This window comes from Gopherus flavomarginatus, chromosome 7 (assembly GCF_025201925.1).
Source record: "Gopherus flavomarginatus isolate rGopFla2 chromosome 7, rGopFla2.mat.asm, whole genome shotgun sequence".
In the NCBI taxonomy this organism is placed as follows: domain Eukaryota; kingdom Metazoa; phylum Chordata; order Testudines; family Testudinidae; genus Gopherus; species Gopherus flavomarginatus.
This window is the reverse complement of record NC_066623.1, coordinates 97724732-97746770: the sequence shown is the minus strand read 5'-3', so window position 1 is coordinate 97746770 and position 22039 is coordinate 97724732. Positions and strand designations below refer to the sequence as shown.

Genomic DNA, 22039 nt, shown 5'->3' with positions numbered 1-22039 from the left:
GCTTTGTAGCTGCTACCCCAACAAAGATTTTTATCTCCAATAAGAAGTCTCTAGGACTTGTTTTAGGCCTTGTTTAAATTTCTTTTGCCAGTCTTTAATTTCTGGAAGCATCTCTATTATTTGTTCCGGCTTGATTCAATGAGAATATCAGGTCACAGTTTGTGAAAACTCTATCCCATTACTAAACACCAGCCTTACCTCTTTTGGCCCAAGCAGTTAGCCAAAATTTGGGGTCTTGAAGGCTCTTTCTATTAAGAGGAGAAATTGATGTTAAAAATCAGGTATGTCTTAGGTACAATACTGTTTGTTTACCAAGAATGTACACAAAGTCCTGTTTCCCTGAATACAATAGGAACAAACAGGATCCTTGCTCACAATTCCCAACTTATTTCTAGCCAGCACTCTGCCAAAAAGAATATCTCTCTCTCTGCCTCTGCTTCTTCACAGGGCCACGTTACCAGTGCTGTTCTTCTTGTCCCCTGCTTTCACACACAGCCTCTATTTGTGATCAGCTCCCAAGGAAAACCACTCTTCCTCATAGCTCACCTTTTGATTGGCCTGGCATGTAGTTTGGTCCCTTGAGTGGTGTGTTCTATTGTTTCAGCTATCCATAAAGGAGCTTCATTGCCCCTGACATTTATCCTGAATGAAGGGGTGCCCATTGGCTTCAATGAGATGCATGCTTGCCTGCAGGTTGAAGAGAAGCCTAGGGATAGCCGCCAGCACCTTTTCATCATAACAGTATAAGCTATCACTATTAGTGTACTGGAGCTGGAAGTTCTACATCATAGAAAAACTGTTTTGGGGCCAGGCACTACCATTGTCAAATCTGGGTCCTACTCTTCTTGCACTAGATCCACTGGACAACAGTTTCTCAGAACACTTGTTGTTGCTTGTGTTTGAACCAACTGAGTTTTCTCTGGCTGCATTAAGAGTTGAAACAATATGATCTTTAGGTCTGTTATGTATCTGGCTGAGGGAGGATTCCTTGGCAGAAGCAATGGAAGAAACAGCTATAAGATTACCTCTAAAAGATTCCTTTAAAGTCCTGGAATAGGTGACGTGTCAGGGGCAGGGCTGGGGTCTGGTAGGGTATGTCAAGGGTGGAGCTGCTGTCTGTAGTGCTGCAGTTCAGGAAGGCTACCCTAAGTTACTCTGGTCCTGTGAGTTGCCTAAGTAACACCAGGGGCCTCTCCAGCCCGCAGAGCAGCCTAGAATTACAAAGATGCTGTGACAAATGCTCCAATTTAGGTTTAAACAGTTTCTTGTATCCTTTATTTTGTATGTTTTAAGACATACTGTTTTTGCTGTATCTATTTTTGTAATTGATTGAGTTACGTCTTCTGAGGACAAGATGACTTTTTTCAAATCTCTGGTCTCTGCTGTGTTTTTCTTCTGTTCTTCTCCACTTTCCTGTTGTCAATCACTTATCTTTTATCCTCTGTTCTATAACTTTATGCAGACTCAGTTACCTTATCAATGTACCTATGCCTTCTGAACCCCCGACTAACACATTTTTATGCATAAATCACAATAAGTAATCTAAACAATACATTTTTGCTCATCCTCCTAAAAATGACTTCTGTTATCTATTCTTCGCTATCAATCCCTCTGTCTCCATACAGTTGGTTTTATCTTATTGGTGTGTTTTTTTGTGGCCTTGGGTGTTTGCTTGTAAGCTTGTCTTGAAGTTGTGGGGGGGACACCTGAAGTTAACAGTTCCCTCATGACCCTTTCTGTTTCACCCTGCTATTTACACAGACTAAGGTTTTGGAAAGTAAGACATAAAAACTAGATTTCACACAATCTTGAAGCTATTTCTGCTAGTTCTGAACAGGGCCGCCCAGAAGGGAGAGGAGGCAAGTTGGGCAATTTTGCCCCAGGTCCTGGGCCCAGCAGGGGCCCCATGAGCCCTGGCCCAGCAGCGGTCCGGGTCTTCGCCAGCATTTCGGCGGCAGGGGGCCCTTCAGTGCTGCCAAAGACGTGGAGTGACTGAAGGGCCCCCCGCTGTCAAAAATCCACCGAAGACCTGGACCACTGCTGGGTGAGTACAAGTGCTGCAGCTACCCCGCTTTGCCCCAGACCCCCTGAATCCTCTGGGCGGCCCTGGTTCTGAAATGCCACCTCAGCAGAGACACATACAAAAAGGAAAAACTCCTTTATATTTCCCCTCCTCTAGTTTATATACTTGACTGATGTAAGCAGATTCAGGATAAGCTCTACCCTGACATCTGGTGGAAAGAATTTCAGAGAGTGTATTTGCATAGGCACGCCTACCCTATCCCAGACTGCTGAGCTGTGGGACTGCTCGGTGACAAATGACTCACCCTCAGTTGGGTGGTACTTGCTAGACAAGGGACATGGGTTCCAAACCCAGTGAATTGAGAGAGGCTGGGGACAGGTATCTGTGCCTGGTGGTGTGGGCCCCTTGTGGAGCCAAAAGCACCAGTTCCACCCCCTTCTCTCTCCACTGTGGAATGTCAGAGTTGATTTTTTTATTCCCTCAAGAATCTAAATACAGGTTACTGAGCTGAATTCACTTTGGGCTAATGGTGCACTAGCACTGGGGCTCCCCTACTAAGAGCTGAGATCACTAAGAGTTGAAATCACTAAAGAGCTGAAATTACAGAGCTGAGAGCACTGAGTACTGTGCTAACTAGTGGGGGAGCCTGAAAATATGCTGTGGAACAGAGCGGCTGGCGGAGTGGAGCAGTTGTGGGGACGGCTGGAGCGGATCACGGGACAGCTGGTGGCAGCGGAACGGCTGGCAGAGCGGAGTAGCTGTGGGACGGATGGAGTGGCCCACAGAGTGAGCGGAGCCGAACAGTTTGCAGGGAGAACTGGAGCAGCTCATGGAGCAGAGCAGCTGGTGGAGCGGAGCAGTTTCTGAGGACGGCTGGAGGAGCAGAGTGGAGCAGCTGGTGAAGTGGAGCAGTTCGTAGAGAAGGCAGAAGCAGAACCCATGGAGAGGCAGGGCATTTGGCCCTGGACCACGTAAGGTGCCCCTTTCTACCCAGGCTGGGGGGAGGGACCTCTACAGATAAACTCTCGAACTCTGGGGTGGCATTGACCAGAGACTTTTGGGTTGTTGGACTTTGGGGTGATTGGACTTAAAACCGTAAGGGGAAAAAGGACAGTGCCAAACGTACTTGGAGGTGGGTTTTTGTTTATGGTTTGTGTTATAACCCTGTTTGTGGTGTTTCTCCAATGGGATGCCGCATTGATTCCTTCCTTTATTAAAAAGATTTTGCCACACTTGGACTCCGTGCTTGCGAGAGGGGAAGTATTGCCTCTTAGAGGCGCCCAGGGGGGTGTGATATGTGGGTGTCCCAGGTCACTGGGTGGGGGCTCGAGCCGGTTATGCATTGTGTTACTGAAACGGAACCCCTGGATACTGAACCCGGCCCTTGTTGCTGCCAACTCAGAGGGGCAGAAGGTTACATTTTTGGGGGCTCGTCTGGGATCCCTGGGTCAGTACCCCTCGCAAGCACCTGTTGAGTGTTTCACTGTATTGGGAAATAATTGTGTTTATATTTTGAGGAAACTACTGTTTGTATAATGGCTAATATGTCGGGTTTGTTGGGCCCCAGTCCTGCAGCCTCTAGCTCAGGGGCGGCAGACTCAGCCTATGATTGGGCAAAAGCACTGGGGCATATATTGGAAAAGATTGTGTTGGCCTATGCTACGTCGAACTCTTGTCGTAAGTTAAGGTTGTTTGATGGGGAAGAGGAGTTTGAACTCTGGTCGGAGCATACTACTGAAATGCTGCAGGAGTGGGCCGTACCCGATGTAGAAAAGCGACGATGTCTAATAGAGAGCCTTAGTGGCCCAGCATTAGATGTAATTCGCACCCTGAAGCTCATTGACCCTGAGGTCAGTGTGAAGGACTGCCTAGAGGCCCTTGATAATACCTTTGGGAGTGTAGAGGGCCCTGAGGACAGTTACTGTAAATTCATTAATTCCAGACAGCAAAGGGGTTAGAAAATTTCAGCCTATATACAGAGGCTGGAGAGACTGCTTCAGAGAGCTGTTATGAGGGGAGCAGTGACTGCTGAGCAGATGGATCAGACCAGACTGGCTCAGGTTGTAAGAGGGACTCAGTATCAGAACCTGATCCTACTTCATCTCCGACTAAGAGAACGGCAGGAACATCCCCCAAGTTACTCCCAGCTGATAAAGGAGGTCAGGGAAGAAGAAGAAAGGCAGGCGGCCAGCGAGTGTTGGGAAGCCTAAACATTGGAACCAGGCAGCACAACGCCACTGCCAATGGCCAGGGTAATGATGGTGAGCACCACAGAGGAACTTGCCCAACAAATGCAGGTCCTGACAGAATGGATAGCTGAGCTGCAAAGCATCATTGACCGAGCTAAGATTTCCAGGAATAAGGAGCCTCAGACAGTGACGATAGAGAAGTCAGTATCTAGAGTCAACATCCCACCTCGCCGAAGGGGGAAAGGACAATTCTTTTGCTACCGGTGTGGTCAGGATGGGCATAGTGCTGCTAACTGCCATAAGGAAGAGAACCCCTCCTTAGTGTATGAAAAGCTGAGGACTAGTTGGAAGAGATCCAATAGCTCCCAGAAGGTCCGGGGACGGAGACCACCTAGGCCTAGAGGATTTGAAGATTCCCCCAGAAGAGACCATCCAGCTGGGATCCCTGCAGGACTGATAGGGCCTTGAGCAGAGGTCATGGTGAGGATTGAAGGGGCGGAGTGTAAAGCCGTGCTTGACACTGGATCTCAAGTGGCTATTATATTTCAGTCATTCTACCAACAGATGCTTATGCACCTGCCCATACAGCCACTGACTGGCATTGGTCTGTGTGGCCTCAGCATGGATGAATACCCCTATCAAGGGTATGTCATAGTGCATCTGGAATTCCCAGAGGAGGTTGCTGGGGTAAAGCAAGAGGTAGACACCGCTGCCTTAATATGCCCTGACCCGAAAGGGACCTCTGATGTGTCTGTGCTGATAGGGACCAACTCCAGCCTCTTCAAGGTGCTCGCGGATTACTGCAGACAATGGGCTGGGAACCAGTACCTGAGTACCCTGATGATCCATACGCTTTGTGCTGAAGCCTATAGGAAAATTGAGAGCGCTAAAAAAGAGACATCTGAGCTACCGATTGGGGCACTGAAGTACATGGGTCCAACCCCCTTAGTAGTGCCTGCAAGGACGGAGCAAGAAGTACTTGTCATGAGTACCAGGCTGAAAGGCAGTAAAGGGGCATTAGCAATGATAGAGCAGCCGGCTGAAGGAGAGCTCCCGGAAGGAGTGCTGGTCCCCAGTGGAGTCATAACCCTACCTGCTGAAGCCCAGGAAAAGGTGACTATACTGATTACTAATGAAACAAGTAGAGATGTTGTTGTGAGGCAAGGACAAAAGATAGCAGACCTCTTTGAGCCAGAATCAATTGTAAAACCCCAGTGTGAGACTCAAGTGCCAACAATAGACCCAGCAAAGTTTGACTTTGGAGATTCACCATTGTCCGAGGAGTGGAAAGATCGCCTAAGAAGGAAACTTTGTGAAAGATCCAAGGTGTTCTCATTGCATGAGTGGGATGTGCAAAAGGAGTAGAGCACAACATCAGACTACATGACTCTCGACCTTTCAGAGAGAGATCTAGGAGGCTTGCTCTCTCCAAGATGGAAGATGTGCGACAACATCTTCAAGAGCTGGCTGCAAATGGCATCATTACAGAGTCCCGCAGCTCATACGCCTCACCCATTGTGGTGGTCCGTAAAAAGAATGGGAAAATCCGGATGTGTATTGACTACCGCACCCTAAACCGCCGTACTGTGGTTAACCAGTACACAATGCCTCGAGTTCAAGATGCCTTAGACTGTTTGCTGGGAAGCCAGTGGTTCTCTGTGTTGGATCTTCGGAGTGGATACTACCAGATCCCTCTGGGTGAAGAAGATAAGGAGAAGACAGCCTTCATCTGCCCATTAGGGTTTTATCAGTTCGAACGCATGCCCCAAGGGATTTCTGGAGCACCTGCCACATTTCAACGTCTTATGGAGAAAGTTGTGGGAGACATGAATTTACTGCAAGTGTTAGTTTATTTGGATGACCTGATTGTGTTTGGAAGAACTTTGGAGGAGCATGAAGAAAGACTTCTTAAAGTGCTTGATAGGCTGGTTGATTATGGTTTGAAGCTTTCAATTGACAAATGCCAGTTCTGCAGCCCATGGCGCCACCCGGGGTCAGGGAGCCGCCGCGGCAGCCCGGCAGCCCATGGCGCCACCCGGGGTCAGGGAGCCGCCGCGGCAGCCCGGCAGCCCATGGCGCCACCCGGGGTCAGGGAGCCGCCGCGGCAGCCCGGCAGCCCATGGCGCCACCCGGGGTCAGGGAGCCGCCGCGGCAGCCCGGCAGCCCATGGCGCCACCCGGGGTCAGGGAGCCGCCGCGGCAGCCCGGCAGCCCCGGGGGCGCCCCCGGGGTCAGGGAGCCGCCGCGGCAGCCCCGGGGGCGCCCCCGGGGTCAGGGAGCCGCCGCGGCAGCCCCGGGGGCGCCCCCGGGGTCTGGGAGCCGCCGCGGCAGCCCCGGGGGCGCCCCCGGGGTCTGGGAGCCGCCGCGGCAGCCCCGGGGGCGCCCCCGGGGTCTGGGAGCCGCCGCGGCAGCCCGGCAGCCCATGGCGCCACCCGGGGTCAGGGAGCCGCCGCGGCAGCCCGGCAGCCCATGGCGCCACCCGGGGTCAGGGAGCCGCCGCGGCAGCCTAGCAGCCCGGGGCACCCCCGGGGTCAGCGCGCCGCCGCAGCAGCCCAGAGGTTCGGGCTGACGGCGGCTGCGCTGACCCAGGGGAATCCCTGAGCTGCAGGCAGAGGCTCAGAATCCCTCTCCCTCCCAGAGCAGGGGCTCCAGCCTCTGCAATTTTTCTCGTTGCCGGCCGGGGCGCCAGCGGCTGGGCAGAGCTGTGCAGCTCTGCTTAGGGCACGTGGCAGGGGCCCTGCGACAGCGGCGCAACACCAGTGCTTGGCTTCTGGAGGAAAGCCACAGCTGCCCCCTGGCTCAGCCTCCCCGTCAGCCCCAGCGAGGGGCACGGAGAAGAAAAGAGCCTCAGCAGTGGTCTGGTGGAGCGGAGGAAGAAAGAGGACCCCAACGCTCATGCATTGGGCAAGGTAAGCAAGTGCCTCCCCACAGGTCGGCCTCAGGTACCTGTGCTTCTGCCCCCTTGGTCCTTGGCTGGTCCCTGCTCCTGCTCCCGCTCCCCATGTGCCTGGATGGCTGGAGAGAACAACAGCCTGCAGAGCTGAGCTGCCCCAGTGCCCCCAGGCACCTCCCTGACCCCATCCCCCCCACAGCCCTGACCCCCAGCTCCGAGCCCAGTCCCTCTGAGCTGGAAACCCCCTCGACCTCATCCCCCCACAGCCCTTACCCCCAGCTGTGAGCCCAGCCACTCTGAGCTGGACACCCCCCTGACCCTATCTCCCCACATCCCTGAGCCCAGCCCCTGTGAGCTGGGCACCCCTGAACCCAGAGCCCAGCTCCCCACCCAGCCGTGGGCAACAACAGCACCACCTCCAGGCAACGACAGCCCATTGGTACCAACTATCACAATCACCCAGCAACTACCCATTATGTAATTGCAAATGTATACATACCATTACAGCTTTTAATGTTTTTAAATAATGTATTTAGTTTATTTTCAAATTATTACAAATTAATTTTTGAATGTATTTCACTAGTTATTTTTTACATTTCCTAATACATGTTACTATAGTATTGCAAATGTTTTATGGAAGGGGCCCCCGATTTTGCTTTGCCCAAGGCCCCCTGAGTCTTCTGGACAGCCCTGTCTGAGTTTTAAGCCCTGCTGCTGTGTTTTGCCTGCAACAGGCAGGCCTAAGCCTGTGAGTGACCCCCATAGCAGCTGCCTGAAGAAGTGCTTGGGGGAATCATGCAGAAGGAGCATGATATTTGTTTGAGTTCTCTCCTCATGGAGAATGTGCTCCGCTTGGTGCAGGACAGCAGTCTCAGCAGGACTCTAGGCCCAGCACCTTGCCTCAGTTTGTAGATTTGTAGTGCACCCATCACCGGGCTCAGTCTGGCACCGCTACCCCTCGCCAGTGCCCATGAAGCAGTCAAAAAAGTTGGATGGACTGGTTAGGTTAGTTGTCATGCTGTTGCTTGGCCAGTGTAGAGACCACTGAATGCATAGTATTTCTCTATGATGTTCTGTCCTGAGCAAAATTGGCATGTTATGAGGTAGTGCCTGTGATGGACAGGTGTCTGTTTATGTATCCAGCCATCATGTCTTAGGTCTTCTTGGTGGGGAGCTTTTCCATCCTGCTTTCATTGGTGACATCTGTGTTGCTCTGGTAGACATCTATGAAGACAATACTCTGACAGGATCATCTGGCAATACATCACGAGTTGATGCAAAGGCTCTTACAAAAGCCATTTCTAGTTTCAAGTTTCTTGTTTTGTGGTATGACATATTGTTTGAGATCAACATAACTAGCAAACAACTTCAGGCAAAAGAATTTGATATATGTGATGCCATTAATCAACTTGGAGAAACTAAGAAGTTTCTTCTGGGCCGCAGAAGTGACGCAGCCTTTGAGAAAACATTGGTAGATGCAGGTGAACTTGCGGAGGAGTTGGATGTACCGGCACTTTTTGAACCAGTTTCAATCCGTATTAGAAAGAAGAGGAAGCAGTTCACATATGAAGCAGATGACGAACCTATTTATGATCCGGAAGAAAAATTCAAAGTGAACTTTTACTTTGCAGTCATTGACACAGCAATACATTCGGTTGAAGAAAGATTCACATTGATGCAGCAAATTAGTTCAGTATTTGGCTTCATATATGATGTTTACAGTTTGCAAAATAAAACACCAAAGCAAATTATGGAACATTGCTTGAATCTGGAGAAAGCTTTGCAACATGGTGAATCCAAAGATATTGATGCCTTTGACTTGTGCAGTGAATTGCAAGATATTGCAAGACGAGTCCAAAGGAGTTCATCACCGCAAGATGTATTGAACTTCATATGGGAAAATAAGCTGACAGATAGTGTCCCTAACACAGTTATTGCTCTTCGCATCCTCTTGACTCTCCCAGTTTCTGTGGCCAGTGGTGAGCGAAGCTTCTCGAAGCTCAAGTTGATAAAAACATATATGCGAACATCAATGTTGCAACAAAGACTTGTTGGGCTATCTACCTTGTCAATAGAACATGACATTGCTCACAGCATTGACTTGGAGGAACTTGTTTCTAAATTTGCTAAACTTAAAGCGCAGAAACATAAATTCTAAATTATAACATGTTACTCTGTGGCCGTGTATTGTGTATAATGTATGTGATTTGGGAGGTGGGGGACGTAAGATGGAAGTTTCGCCTAGGGCGCAAAATATCCTTGCACCAGCCCTGCCAGTGAGCCCAAGTCAGCTGACCCAGGCCAGTTGTGGGTTTTTTTAATCTCCATGTCAACATACCCTCAGAGTCACAACATAGACTATCACTCCTATTATTTCCATTTTAAATGTATATATGTTTGTATCCTTTTGGTGACCGTTTCCTGGGTTAGTCTGTCGCTCCACAGCACATGACAAATTGTGTTTCTTTAAGGCACACCTCCCACTTTATTACTGTCACATATAAAGCTGGGATCTGCTGATGAAAGCTAATGAGACTGAGGAGACCAGCCCTGTTTTTGTTTTTTGTTCTTTTTCCCTCCACAGGTGCATAGAGGGTATTGTATTTTGAGAGCAAACAAATGACCCAAAAATTAATGCTGTTGAGAAATGCTGTCATATTGCAAGATATACCATTTATTCTATAGGACATTCTTGTGTGGTTGCAAACATATTTTGAAAATCCTTGGAAGATTTAAAAAAAAAAGACATTGATTGGAGTTATATAACGAATGAATTTTGGAAAAACAGTATTTTGAGCCTTTGTGTTCAGCACAGATACTAGCAATTTGAAACAAATATTCTGAGTGACTTAATTTCTGTTGTTGCTAATTTTAGTGTTAATGAATACTGACTGATTCTACTCAATGATTATATTATAGTGCACATTTTTTGCACCGTAAGTATAAACAGTTTATTAGTAATGTTGTTCCCATCACCCTACTGATTTATGTTATCCTCAGTGGAAGATTTTATCTTCTGTAGGAAGATTATCTTCTGTATAGTGTCTTTTAGGATCAGATTTTTGGAATTTCTGCAAAGGAAAGTCAAAGGAGCCCCCTCTATGCACCTATGGAGGCAAAAATTACTCTGAATGAAGTATGGCTGTGCCTCTGCTGCACCTCTGCACTAGGCTATGGAAAGGAGGATCCAAACAGATGCAAGTTGTCGTGGATGGGAAGAGATTTTGTTGTAGGAAGTACAATCTCTCCATGGGCTGCTACAGGAGCATACTGTTTCCTGTGTGGACCAGCAGCTGCAAGCTAGCCCTTTTTAAAAACAAGTAGCAGTGGGACAAATTTTTAAAAGAGACTTGTATCAAAATTACATTGTGATTTTTTTGATTTTTAGTAACAAGTTAGGTACTTAAGGATTTTTAAAACCTCTGTTTCAATAGTTTGGAATAATCAGCTTCTGCGTTTAGGCACAAATCCGCTCCAGAGGCCAAGTAGCTCAGTTGAGTGCTGGGAAATATCTGCATGAGGGTGAGATAGGGGAAGGAATCATCCCTCTTTCCATCAAGGCTCTGCAATAAGAGAAATAGACTGGTAGAATTGCTTTGGTGGCTTTTGCAAAGGAGGAACAACTGGAGCATCCTTACTGTAAAAGACACGACAGCCTGTTAGCAGGCTCATCCAGAGAAACCTGGAGCCCTTGTACATCATATTTGCTAGCCCTCTCTTTATTAGATTTTAGAAAAGTTCACCCCCATATTCTCTGAGCTCTTGAATGCATGGGGATTTTGGGGGGTAACATTTTCATGTCAGAGTGAGATGTGACTGCAGATACTTTTGAAAGGAAATGAGGGCTCAGGGCTCCAGTATAGTTGTCAACTCTTACTTCTCCCACTCCCACTTTCCAGTCAGACCTGCCTGCTAGCCCTTCCAGGTGTGGTCCATGCAGAGCTGGCCATCATTTCTTTGGCAAGGGGTGCACTCACCCCATACAGCGAGCCCTTGAGTTCTAAACCTTTTGTGGTCCATATCCCACAGAATTGTTTTGTAGCCTAACATATCCCATGAATGCTTGTAGAGGTAAAGGATTATGGGATTTGGATGACAGACTAATCACATGGGTTGCATATCTAACCATGGTGGAGGCTGCTGCTGCTGATTTGCTGCTCGGTAGTGGAGGTCTCTTCCCATCACAGCACTGCCTTTAGTCCCCTTCATTGGGAGGGAGCTAGCAGGTGTCTTTTTCCTCCTCCACCTAGTCCCCCATTTTGAGGAACCAGAACTTCCTTCTTCCTTGGTGTGCAGCCATCAGGAAGGAAGCTGGCCTCTGGCTTCCCTCATCATCTTAGTGTGCTGTTTCTTCTGTCTCTGTGCTGCTGGATGACATTATCTCTGACCAGTGGCCTCACAGGAGAGAGAAAAGGACGTGAGCTAGAGCCAGTGATGAACTGCCAAAATATTAATAACCGGTTCTCTCCTCCTCACCCCACGAGGGGATCATGCCCCTCCCACCTCCCCGGGACTCCTGCCCCATCCAACCCCCCCCATTCCTTGAACTCTCCCTGGGGACCCCTGCCCCATCCACCTCCCTTCTCTGCCCCCTGCTGCCTCATCCAACCCCTCCTCTCATTCCTGATGGGGCCCCCCCGGGGCCCCTGCCCCATCCAGCCACCCCTTTTCTCTGTCCCCGACTGCCCCTGGAACCTCTGCCCCTGCCTGCCCCCCACTTTTCCCATCCAACTCCTGCTCCTTCCTGACTTCCCCCCCCCCCAGGACCCATGCCCCCATTCAATCCCCCTGTTCCCTGCTCTCTGACTGCTCCAACATTAATCCACCGCCCCAACTCACCTGCCCTCTCTCCAACACCTGCTCCCTGCCCCCTTACCGCGCTGCCTGGAGGTGGGGGCCGGGCCGGGCCGCTTGGCCAAGTCGGGGTGCCCAGCTGGCCAGGACCGGGGCTGGGCTGGAGCTGTGCCTCCTGGCTGGGCGGGACCGGACCGGAGCCGTGCCGCCCCGCCCTGCCCGGCCGGCCAAGGTCGGGACTGGGCTGGGGCCGCACCGGTTGGGGCTGCGCCGCCCAGCTGGCCGGCCGAGGTTGGGACCGGGCTGGGGCCACCCTGGCCGGGGACAGGGTTGGGGACCAGGCCGGAGCCATGTAGCACCTGGAGCCCTCCTCACCCCCCTGCCCCAGCTCACCTGCAGGAAGCCGCTGCTTCCTTCTCAGCCTTCCCAGGCTTCCCGTGTGAACAGCTGATTCGTGGGAAGCTGGGGAGGGGGAGGAGAAACCGGGGGAGCGTTCAGGAGAGGAGGCAGAGGCGGAGTGAGGTGAGCGGGGGCCGGGGGAAGGGCAAGGAACTGCTGGAGCTTTTGTTAAATTTTTAAAAGCTCTTTTCAAACGAGTTGTCCCTCGTGGGACAACCGGTTCTAAAAGGGCTTCTAAATCTAACAACCAGTTCCTGCGAACTGGTGGGAACCAGCTCCAGCTCACCACTGGCTAGAGCTATTGCAGCTCTTCTGAGCCTGGGACTGATGATCTGTCCCTCTCTTGTGTTCCTCGCAATTTTTCAAAGTGGAGGTTTGCCTGTCTGCAATATTCTTGAGTCCTCCTTTACAACCCCTCTGGGAAATGCTGGCCTAGCCGTATCCTCACTCTTCCTCCTCCACATGCTCCTAAGAGCTCTGCTTCCAGAGGCCCTTCCTGGGCCACAGATGAAAGGATAGGATTTTCTGCTCTAGGATTTGGCTCCAGTCTCTTGCCCAGTTCTTACCCTATCCTTATGCAGGAAAAATTGCCATTGCAGTTAATATGCATTTTGCTCAAGTAATGGAGGAGTAAAATATGCATCAAGAGCTCAGGATTTGACCTTTAGTTTGTTACTGTCATAATTTTCCAGCAAGATGATTAGAAACCATCATGAGTAGAATTTTGATTGTCCCAAATATTATTTAACTTATGTTGGGAAAATAATTAAGAGCATTCACATAAAATTTTGGGTGGAATGTTAGTTTCTGACCTCCTTCAGGACACTTGCAGAAGCTCTGTGTCATTAATAGCCTAGCTGGCCCTGCCAGACAAGTATAACTCTTAATAATTGTAATTCGTCTTGTAGTCACATGCATTGAAGAGATTTCTCCCTATTTAAAATGACGTACAAATGCCTTCTTGACCAGGTTGCAGCTGAAATGAAGGTGTATTCTTCACCGATTCAATTATAGAAATCTTTGTTAGGATTTAGAAATGTTCACTCCCTTATACACTAAGCTCAAAGAATAGAAATGTGTGTGTTCTTATCTCAAGATACGGGGATTTACGTGGGTAACATTTTCATGTCAGTGGGAGTTGAGTGCAGATGCTTTTGAAAAGAGATGAGAACGTATCTCATAGTGTCTCCTCAAGAATCTGATGATGTGAATTGACTAAACCAGAGGTAATTAATAACACCAGGAATAAATCCATTAAGTTGTTATAGCAACTGAGATGCTTGCATTTAAAATGCATGGGCTGCAAGCTTCAGTCAGCTGCGCTGTGTGGAAGGGTACAAGTGAGCCTAAAGTAGGGGAGAGGCTCTGAAAACAGTGGAAGGAGGGACAGTGACAACTTTGCATGCCCTCTCCTTGTCACCCCATCATCTGCATATACGCCCAGGGAAGTTCTTCTTTATGAACATTGCATGGTGATGTCACTCTTCAAGTTCAGGAAAGACTTATCAGGCTGGAGAGAGACAAACCGATGGACCAGCAGCAAAAATTTATGTTTGCAATAAAATGAGTGGTTTTCCAGGTAGAAATCTGCAAACAAATTAATGCTTATCATTGCAGCATGTACTCCCACTTGGTGTCTTCTACCCACCTTGGAGCTGGTGGGTAGAGCTCAGTCAAGGTAAGCAGCGGTGGTAGCAGCTGCCAGACAGAGTGTTGACTTTCTGAACAAATGCCCCAGGAAATGCAGTGATGGAGCTAAGGATTCTTGTGCTCTAGGACAATAGGACCACATCCCCAGCATCCTCCTCTAGGCGGGGAGGAGCTGTTGAGATTTCTATAGCTTTCAAACTGCAGAACTTTCAGGCTTTTTTTCCCCCCCCACATCTTGTGTGCATTTTCAGAGGCACGTGGTGGTTTTAGCTCTGTTTCAAGTTAAGAAAAAATTGATGCATAACTTTCTTCAACTAAGTTTCTTTTTAAAAAGGTGTATGTGCATTAGGAAGGCCTGGGTTGATTTTTATTTATTTTTTAAATTATGTGCACAGAGTATTTTTCAGGAAAACAAGGCTGCAACTAGCATAGATCTCTCTCTCTCTCTCTCTCTCTCTCTCTCTCTCACACAGAGTACTTTTTTGCCTGTTGTATTTGGATGTTGGTAAGCATTGCCATCTGGTAATTTGTAATTCTGGGTTCAGAATTTAGTCATTAACCTTTTGAAAGAGCAGTTTTGTGTGGTGATTTTCGTGATATAGCTTCCACATTTGGAACAACTAAGCTACAATGAATCAGTTAGTACCACGGCAACATGATATAAACCTTGGAGTAATAATTTACTATCCTCTTAGAATATTTCCACTGTGATGAACTGTTTCTTACATTTTACTTGGCCGAAAGTATGAATTTTGAAAAGGTTTGTATCTTAATTTAAGTAAGAATTTGGTGATTATGTGTTTTAAATTCTTAAACAAGTGAAAGTCTAATGGTACTAAAATTGTGCAAAGTGTGGACAATCATAGTCCAATAAGCTCTTCAGAGTGCATTTTAAAACTCTGGCTCGATTATCAGCTTTCCTAGTCTTGTGCCGTCTCTAGCTAAACTGCCATGGTTGTGTAATATTCTCCCAATATAAACAAGTATTCATTGTGAATAAAGTTGAGACCTATCCAAATACTTAATTTGTTATCCAAATTTCACATTTCAACCATTAGCAATTAAAGGCTAGTATGATGACACGTTGCTCCATCTATCCAACAGAAATGCTTATTACTCTCATGGAAAATAAACCCACATACACTAATGGGTATGGACGAATGTACAACTGCGTTAGGGGCCACAAGAAGATTTTTTGAGTATCCGTTACTGGTGCAAAGTGGAATTCTTTGACTAATAAAGTGCTGGTAACAAAATAAAATGAGACAGTAATGCACAATTTTTTTCTGCATTATACCTACATTGTAAGATTGAAGTTGTTGACATCTTCCTTTGGGTATCCAGAGAGTAATCCTTTGTTGTAAAACCCAACTAGTTAATGAATATAATTGTTGTATTACTGAAACACACCTGCTGTTCAGCTTTTCACCAAGGTAATCATGAAAGGCAGGAATTCCAAAACATCTCCTTATTGTCTTGTGGCGTATGATTACTTATAGTCTCTGCAGAATGGTAATATAACAATTTTTCAGAATCTATATGTGATACAATTTGCTTTTCTTTTAAAAAAATATTTTTTTGGCCTAACATTGTATTTTGACTCATTTGACCTCTTTCTTGGATGTGCTTACATGTTGTCAGTAGCAGTTAGTTACATGAAGAATAAATGTAGTTGAAAGTATTAGGAAATATGTGGTGTTGTATTTTAATGTACTGTGAAATTATCAGATTCTTTTTACTTTAAGGTTTCTAAATATTTTGTTTCTAAGAAATATTCTTTTCCTTCTGAGGGTACCTGGGTCAGGCTTCCTTGGTGTCTGCATCCATAATGAGTCCTGCTGTGATCTATGGATTATTTACATGTTGTTTTTTTGCACTCTGTGGCTGGTGGGTTCTTTTCCCAGTCTCCAATACATCACCATGTGTAGTCATTAGTAATTTAACCCTTTTATTTTATAAACTTAGACTTCAGAAAATGTATACCTAATTTTTCAAACGTTACTAGTGATTTTAAGTGCCTCAATTTTGGGGAGAAAGGCACAACTTTTAGAATATTCAGAAATTCCAAGTATGTTTTAGTATTGGCAGCATGAGACCTCCAGAATATATCACACAAATTGAAGTACCCCATTATCATGCATCTTTTTTTTTTCCTACATGTTATAGGTAAGTGCTTAAGGAGACAGTCATTGTGTTCCCTAGTATGATTTGGTGATCTGTAGCAGACACTATCTTGTGCTTTATCTGTTAGGGCATTGATCTGTTAAGCCTTCAAGATCATTTTCTTCAGTGTTAATAGGCAATGCCATTTTTGACGTAGAATGCCACTCCTCCCATTTTGCCCACTCAATCCTTCCTAAATAGATTATAACCACCATTGATTTTAACCTTACAATCAGGGCAGTCATCCCACTAGGGGCTGGTCTACACTACGGGGGAAAATCAATCTTAGATACGCAACTTCAGCTACGTGAATAACGTAGCTGAAGTCGAAGTATCTAAGATCGAATTACTCACCGTTCTCATGGCGCGGGATCGATGTCCGCGGCTCCCCCTGTCGATTCCGCAACTCCGTTCGGGTTGGTGGAGTTACGGAATCGATATAAGCGCGTTCGGGGATCGATATATCACATCTAGATGAGACGCGATATATCGATCCCCGAGCAATCGATTGCTACCAGCCGTTACGGCGGGTAGTGAAGACGTACCCTTAGTTTTAGTAATCCTAACTAGATCAAATTTATGCTCATGGATGAGCAATTCCAGTTCCTCTGGTATGTTATGTAGGCTCCTAGCACTGGTGTATAGGCAACTTTAAGTCCTTTAGTTCCTTGATTAATTTTGTTCTCAACATCTTGATTTTGTGGTGAGTGATCATAACTTCCTTGGTTTTATCCTCCCCTTTTGTTATTAGTTTACCCAGATTGGGTCCCCCCCTCCGACTGAAGTAGAGGACATCCAAACTATACAACCCACTAGAAGGTGGGACTGATGGTCCACAAAATGAAAACCCTTCATCCTGCACCTGTTACCTAGCCAGTGGTTCACTTTCTGTCTGTGTCCGCTTGTGGGACAGGAAGAATCTTTGAGAAGATCGCTTGGACATTTTTCTTCAGCATGCTTTGGGGTTCCCTGAAGTCATCACCTATCTGTAGATATCCCATGGCACAGTGTTATTAATGCTGATATGAATCATCAGCAGTGCATCCTTTCACATCACCTTCAATACCAGTCTTAGAGTGATGGCTCATGTCTTCACTCTGGGAAGGCAGCTCACCATCTGCCTGTCTTTTGCAGAATGCTCTTATGATTCTCCTGAGTATATAATCTCCACAAAGATAGTCTGTTTTCCTTGGATGTTTGGAGAACTCTTTGTGGTCAAGCTTGATTTTGTTACAGTTGGGCTGAGCTGCCATCAACAGGTGTACATCTCTCCATTTCTTTGGCTGGATCTTGAGAAGTCTCTTCAGTTTACATGTAGAGGACCTAATATCTTTTGTAAACTTCTAGTTGTATGAAATTCTTCCTTGTCCTTTTCTCTCTCATGGCCACCTTGTCTTTCTACAGTGGTGTAGGATGCCACCTTGACCTCTTTGCCTCTGGTCATTATGAACAGCCAGGCCTCCTCTCTGACTCCTTTATTGCCCACTCCTTTCTTCCTTGAACTGGTGTTTCCTGAACCTGGCTGTCTAGGAACTCCTCAGCCTTTCTGATTCTCAGTAGCATCTCTCCTTGCTCTCTAGTCTAAGAATTTTCTCCAGTACAGCCACCAACTTGCACTACATGCACAAGAAGTTCTCTCTGGCTTCAGGCAGGCCTATGCTTTGCCATTGTGGTATATATATATGTGTGTGTGTGTGTGTAGTCGGTTGTAATTCAGTTAAAATAATCTTCTGCCTGACATAGGGCTATTTATAGATTCTTAAAATTATTTATATACGTTGCTTTCAGAAACTGAGGTTAAGATTTTCAAAACTGCCTGGGACATTTTAGATGCACTGCTTCCATTAGTTTCAATGGGAGTTATGTGGCTAGATCCTCCAGTTGCTTTTAATCGTTATAAAAATAGCGGGTTTGAGGATTTTTCCATTCTACAAAGGGGTGTCTGAGTGTGTGTGGAGTGAGGAGAATGTTTCCATGGCAATTACAGTAATTGCTCAAGCATGCAATGAAGTAATAGTCCCCATACACAGATGACATGGAACTTGAGACTTTTGGAGAAGCCTGAGTATACTCTTATTCTCTTCCTCCTCAGTCCCTATCCGCATACTTTTGGTACAATGGACAGTGTTTCTGATGTGTGCCTGGGCTCAATCTTGCATCTGTTGAAAACAATGGAAGCTTCCTCACTGACATCATGCCATCAGCAAGACCAGGCCTCCTATGTGTAAAGGGTTACTTTTCTATTGCATACCTATGAGGCGCACAGACCATTCAAAATTCTCCAATTCCCTTACTTTTCCCTCCTTTTGAAATCTGGCATTTCAGTTGCCCAGAAGAAAATTCTACTTCCCTGCTCAGGCAAAGATACACATTCCTGTGCCTGAATGGCAGTGCATCAGAGAAACAAACAGAGAAGCCTTACAGAAATATTGTGCCATCTTTGTAATTCCTAGCATTTTGTAGGCTGATGTCTCCTGGGATAAAGAAATCACTTTATTTCTGCCACATGCTGTTGTTTTGACTTTGCTGTATTGGAACAAGCAGTGCCATATTTTCCCCCCTAAGGTAAGATTAGTATGAAGAATTACCATGGTGATAATTGCCTGAAAACGGAGTTTCTGTACAAAAGGTACAGCTACTAGAACTTCAGCATTTGAGGCCAATGTCAATCCCTCTAAAAAGTTAATTTAAAATAATATAGTTGCTACATCATAACAAAGATAAAGATGCTGCTTTTTTTCTGTATCATCTTTAAATTTTAATTAAAAAAACAATATTACTTAATATGTCTCACTTTAGCAATGCCAAAGATCTTCTTATTTGACATAATATATGTATCTAATTATAGCTGGTGCAGGTAGCAATGCCTATAGTTAAGATTGCCTGACACATCCCATTGTAAGACCCTGTTTTCAATTGCTTTTATAACTTTGCCAGACTTCGATCACTTAGGCTGAAGTTTCCATACCAGGCATCTTTCCCCAGGGTGAATTTTCTTTTTCTTTGAAAATTTCAGCAAAAGTGGTTCAGCCTTTTCTGAGAATGAGGTTGAGGAGAAAATATTTTGCCCAGGTTAAAAGAAAATTCTTACAACCTTTTCATTGAGAAACTTTAGTATCTCCATGCTTTGGAGCAAGTAATTGAAATTTGGCAGGGGGTTGTCTTAATGTCACAGATGTAGTTTTTACATCCCTCTAAAAGTTGGAGTTCACTCAGACTCAGTAGATTTATTGGCGTTGGACAGTTACATTCTGTGAAGATTCCATGTGAACTGAGCATGTTCCAGTCTAGACGGTAACAGGGCTGAGCAGGATTTTCCCAGCTATTGTTCTTCCTGGAAGACTGGGACAGCTGTGTCACTGGGGAATTGAGAGCAACGTCTCTCTCTCCACCTTTCTACCTCTACAGCAACCTGTGGTCTCAGTTTTCCCCTTGCTGGCATGCATGCAGCAGTGAGGAAATGGAGGAGACAACCATGGGGAGACTGGGGCTGAGGAAATGGGGAAGATGAGGAACTTGGGCTGAGAAGAGAAACCAAGGTGCCAGGGGGAGGAGAGGCTAACCAAGGACAAAATGGAGGGGTTAGTCTTGGTGTGACAAGACCAGAAGAGTCTGTAACCAATAGAACACACTCCCCTGAGAACTTAGTATAGGATTCATGCCACTCAGTCTCCCTCTTTTGTCAGTAAACAGCTGTGAAATTCACTGCCAAAATGTGCCACCTCTTCTTCTAGTGGCAAGCCCACACAGAGGATTACAACCCACTGTTGCTGTTAATTACTTTGTTAGCTCAAGTAGGAGCAGTCTGGATACTGTGGATCTGAAGGTTCTCACATGACTACCGCCACATGGTTCACCAGCATAGATCGACCTGATGGAACCTTTTTTTTTCCTCTTTCAGTTTACTCAGGTTTTTTGGGCAGAAGTTGGGAAGTGTGTAGTGAAGGAGGCAGGGGACTGCAGAAAGATAAATGATTATCTTTTTGGTTAAGGCAATTAAATGACACCATGGAGGACTGGATTCTAACCCTGCCTCTGCCATAAAGATGCTATATGATAGGCAAGTCATTTAAACCAAAATGTTTGCAGGTGGTCATTAACTGGGCTCCTTATCCAATCTCCTCCCCTTCCCTTTTTATCTTAGCCTCCTTGCTTAGCTAGTTCCAATTTCCTCTGAAGTCAGATTGGATGATCTAATGGTCCCTTTTGGCCGTTACAATCTATTAATCTATTAATCCTCTGTCACCTTCCCAGTTCTCGGTCTCCTTTTATCTAGCTCCTGGTCCCAGTCTCCTTGCTCAGCACATATCAGAATCCCCAAAACCCCTGATTCAGATCCTGTGCCCTCTGAATTCAAATCAGGCAGTTTCATCCTCCACCCTGCCTGGACAGTGAGAGAATAGGAAAGACAACTTACATCCCTTCTGTTTGGTGCTGGCCTCAGCATTTCCCGCAGCTGCAACTGCAAAGAAAGTCCTGTTCAGCTCCAGACTGGAGCATACTCAGTGCCAAAGTAATCTTTGGAGATTTGAAACTCTATCAAGTTTCTACTAAATATATGTGAACTGCAGTTTTTCAGAGTCTTTTAACTTGGCCAAATTTGGCCAAGATTTTCACAGGGATGGGGGAAAGCACATTCTTGATATAAAGGCAACCTCCCAACCATATTTCGAGTCTCTTCTCCAAAGTGGGCAGACACTAGAGCTTCTCAAAGAAAGTGGCAAAAATGATGTATCTTCACTAAACTTGATCTCTGAAATAGCTGAACTGGCTGAAATTTAAAACAAACAAACAACAAAATAAAAAAATCCCAAGCAGACACCTGGCAAATTTCAGATTTAAAGGTTAAAGTTTTGCAAAGTTATAAGTAATGGGAAATGTTGAGCAACCTTAAGAGATGGTTTTACCATCTCCGTCTATTTATAAGAGGTTTTTGTGTTTTTGAGAAAACTACAATGTTCCCATAAGTATTTTTTGGTTGAAATGTCAGATACTGTCAAGTTTAAATCCAGACTAATGTAAGTCTGTCTTTTGCTTGTAGTAAATAAAATGTCAGAATTTGAAGGAAAGATATTTACTAATACTAAGAAAAGCAGTAGCACTGTTTTTGTCTAAAAGAGGGAGCACACAGTTCCTAAAGATGACGCTTGCCTCATAATTACATGATCTCTCATTGGAGTTTGAGTAAGAAGTGCTGGCTCAGACTCTGTCTAAAACTCTTGATATAACTTGCTCATTGCAAATAAAAATGTAAGAATGTATTTGGAATGAAATGTTTTGATGGCGGTGCTCTTTCCCATGGCTAATTAAGACCATCTCCAGTATTAAGAATGGCAGAAGCAGCCAGCTTAGTAAGATTTTTTTCCAATGAAAAACAATATACAATTTTTATATTTGACTAAAGATTTCTTATTTTAATTAATTACATTCTTTCACTGTTTTCATTTTTCTGCTCTCTAGTACTGAGATTATTTTTTTTATTGACATTTAGACCTTGTGGCAGTATCACTGCAGCTATTTTTAATTTCTGTATAACAGAGCTCTGATGATCGTGGTCATTGATCCAACACTGTTTGCTGGCTTGCAAATGCTTCGTCACCTTAATTGCTTTTTGCTAGTTTCCTCTGTTTCTCTAATGATATGGGGTTTTAAGGAATAATCCCATTTTCATTGCACATTGAAAACAAACCTCATATACTAATTATGGTGGTTATGATTCACAACCTCAGGGGATAGTGTAGGATGTTAAATAGTTCTTTCTGGAAAGAAGCATGTTGTGCAAGCTGGTTTCTTAGGCCTTAGTCCTGCAAGGTGCTTGACACAAGCAGACCACCTGACTTTAAATGGAGTTTGGTGCTACTGTAAAAGTACCGTGGTGGAATCCTCCATTCTCTCCCCTTCCCTCTTTCCCAATGGCAGGTGCTGTATG

At 45.9% G+C, this 22039-nt stretch overlaps 2 protein-coding genes across 4 annotated transcripts in view; both read left to right on the top strand.

Moving 5' to 3' along the window:
• Positions 1-22039, top strand: part of PDE4B (phosphodiesterase 4B) — a 377221-nt gene that overhangs the window by 9219 nt on the left and 345963 nt on the right. The window lies entirely within an intron of this gene.
• Positions 7028-9263, top strand: LOC127055719 (zinc finger MYM-type protein 1-like). Of its 2 annotated transcripts, none has more exons than XM_050962934.1 (2): positions 7028-7120; positions 8647-9263. In XM_050962934.1, the coding sequence occupies exons 1-2, from the start codon at positions 7107-7109 to the stop codon at positions 9260-9262; spliced, it is 630 nt and encodes a 209-aa protein (XP_050818891.1). In that variant the 5' UTR covers positions 7028-7106; the 3' UTR covers position 9263. The 2 variants fall into 2 exon arrangements, with proteins under 2 accessions (XP_050818891.1, XP_050818890.1); XM_050962933.1 differs by having other exon boundaries at positions 8548-9263.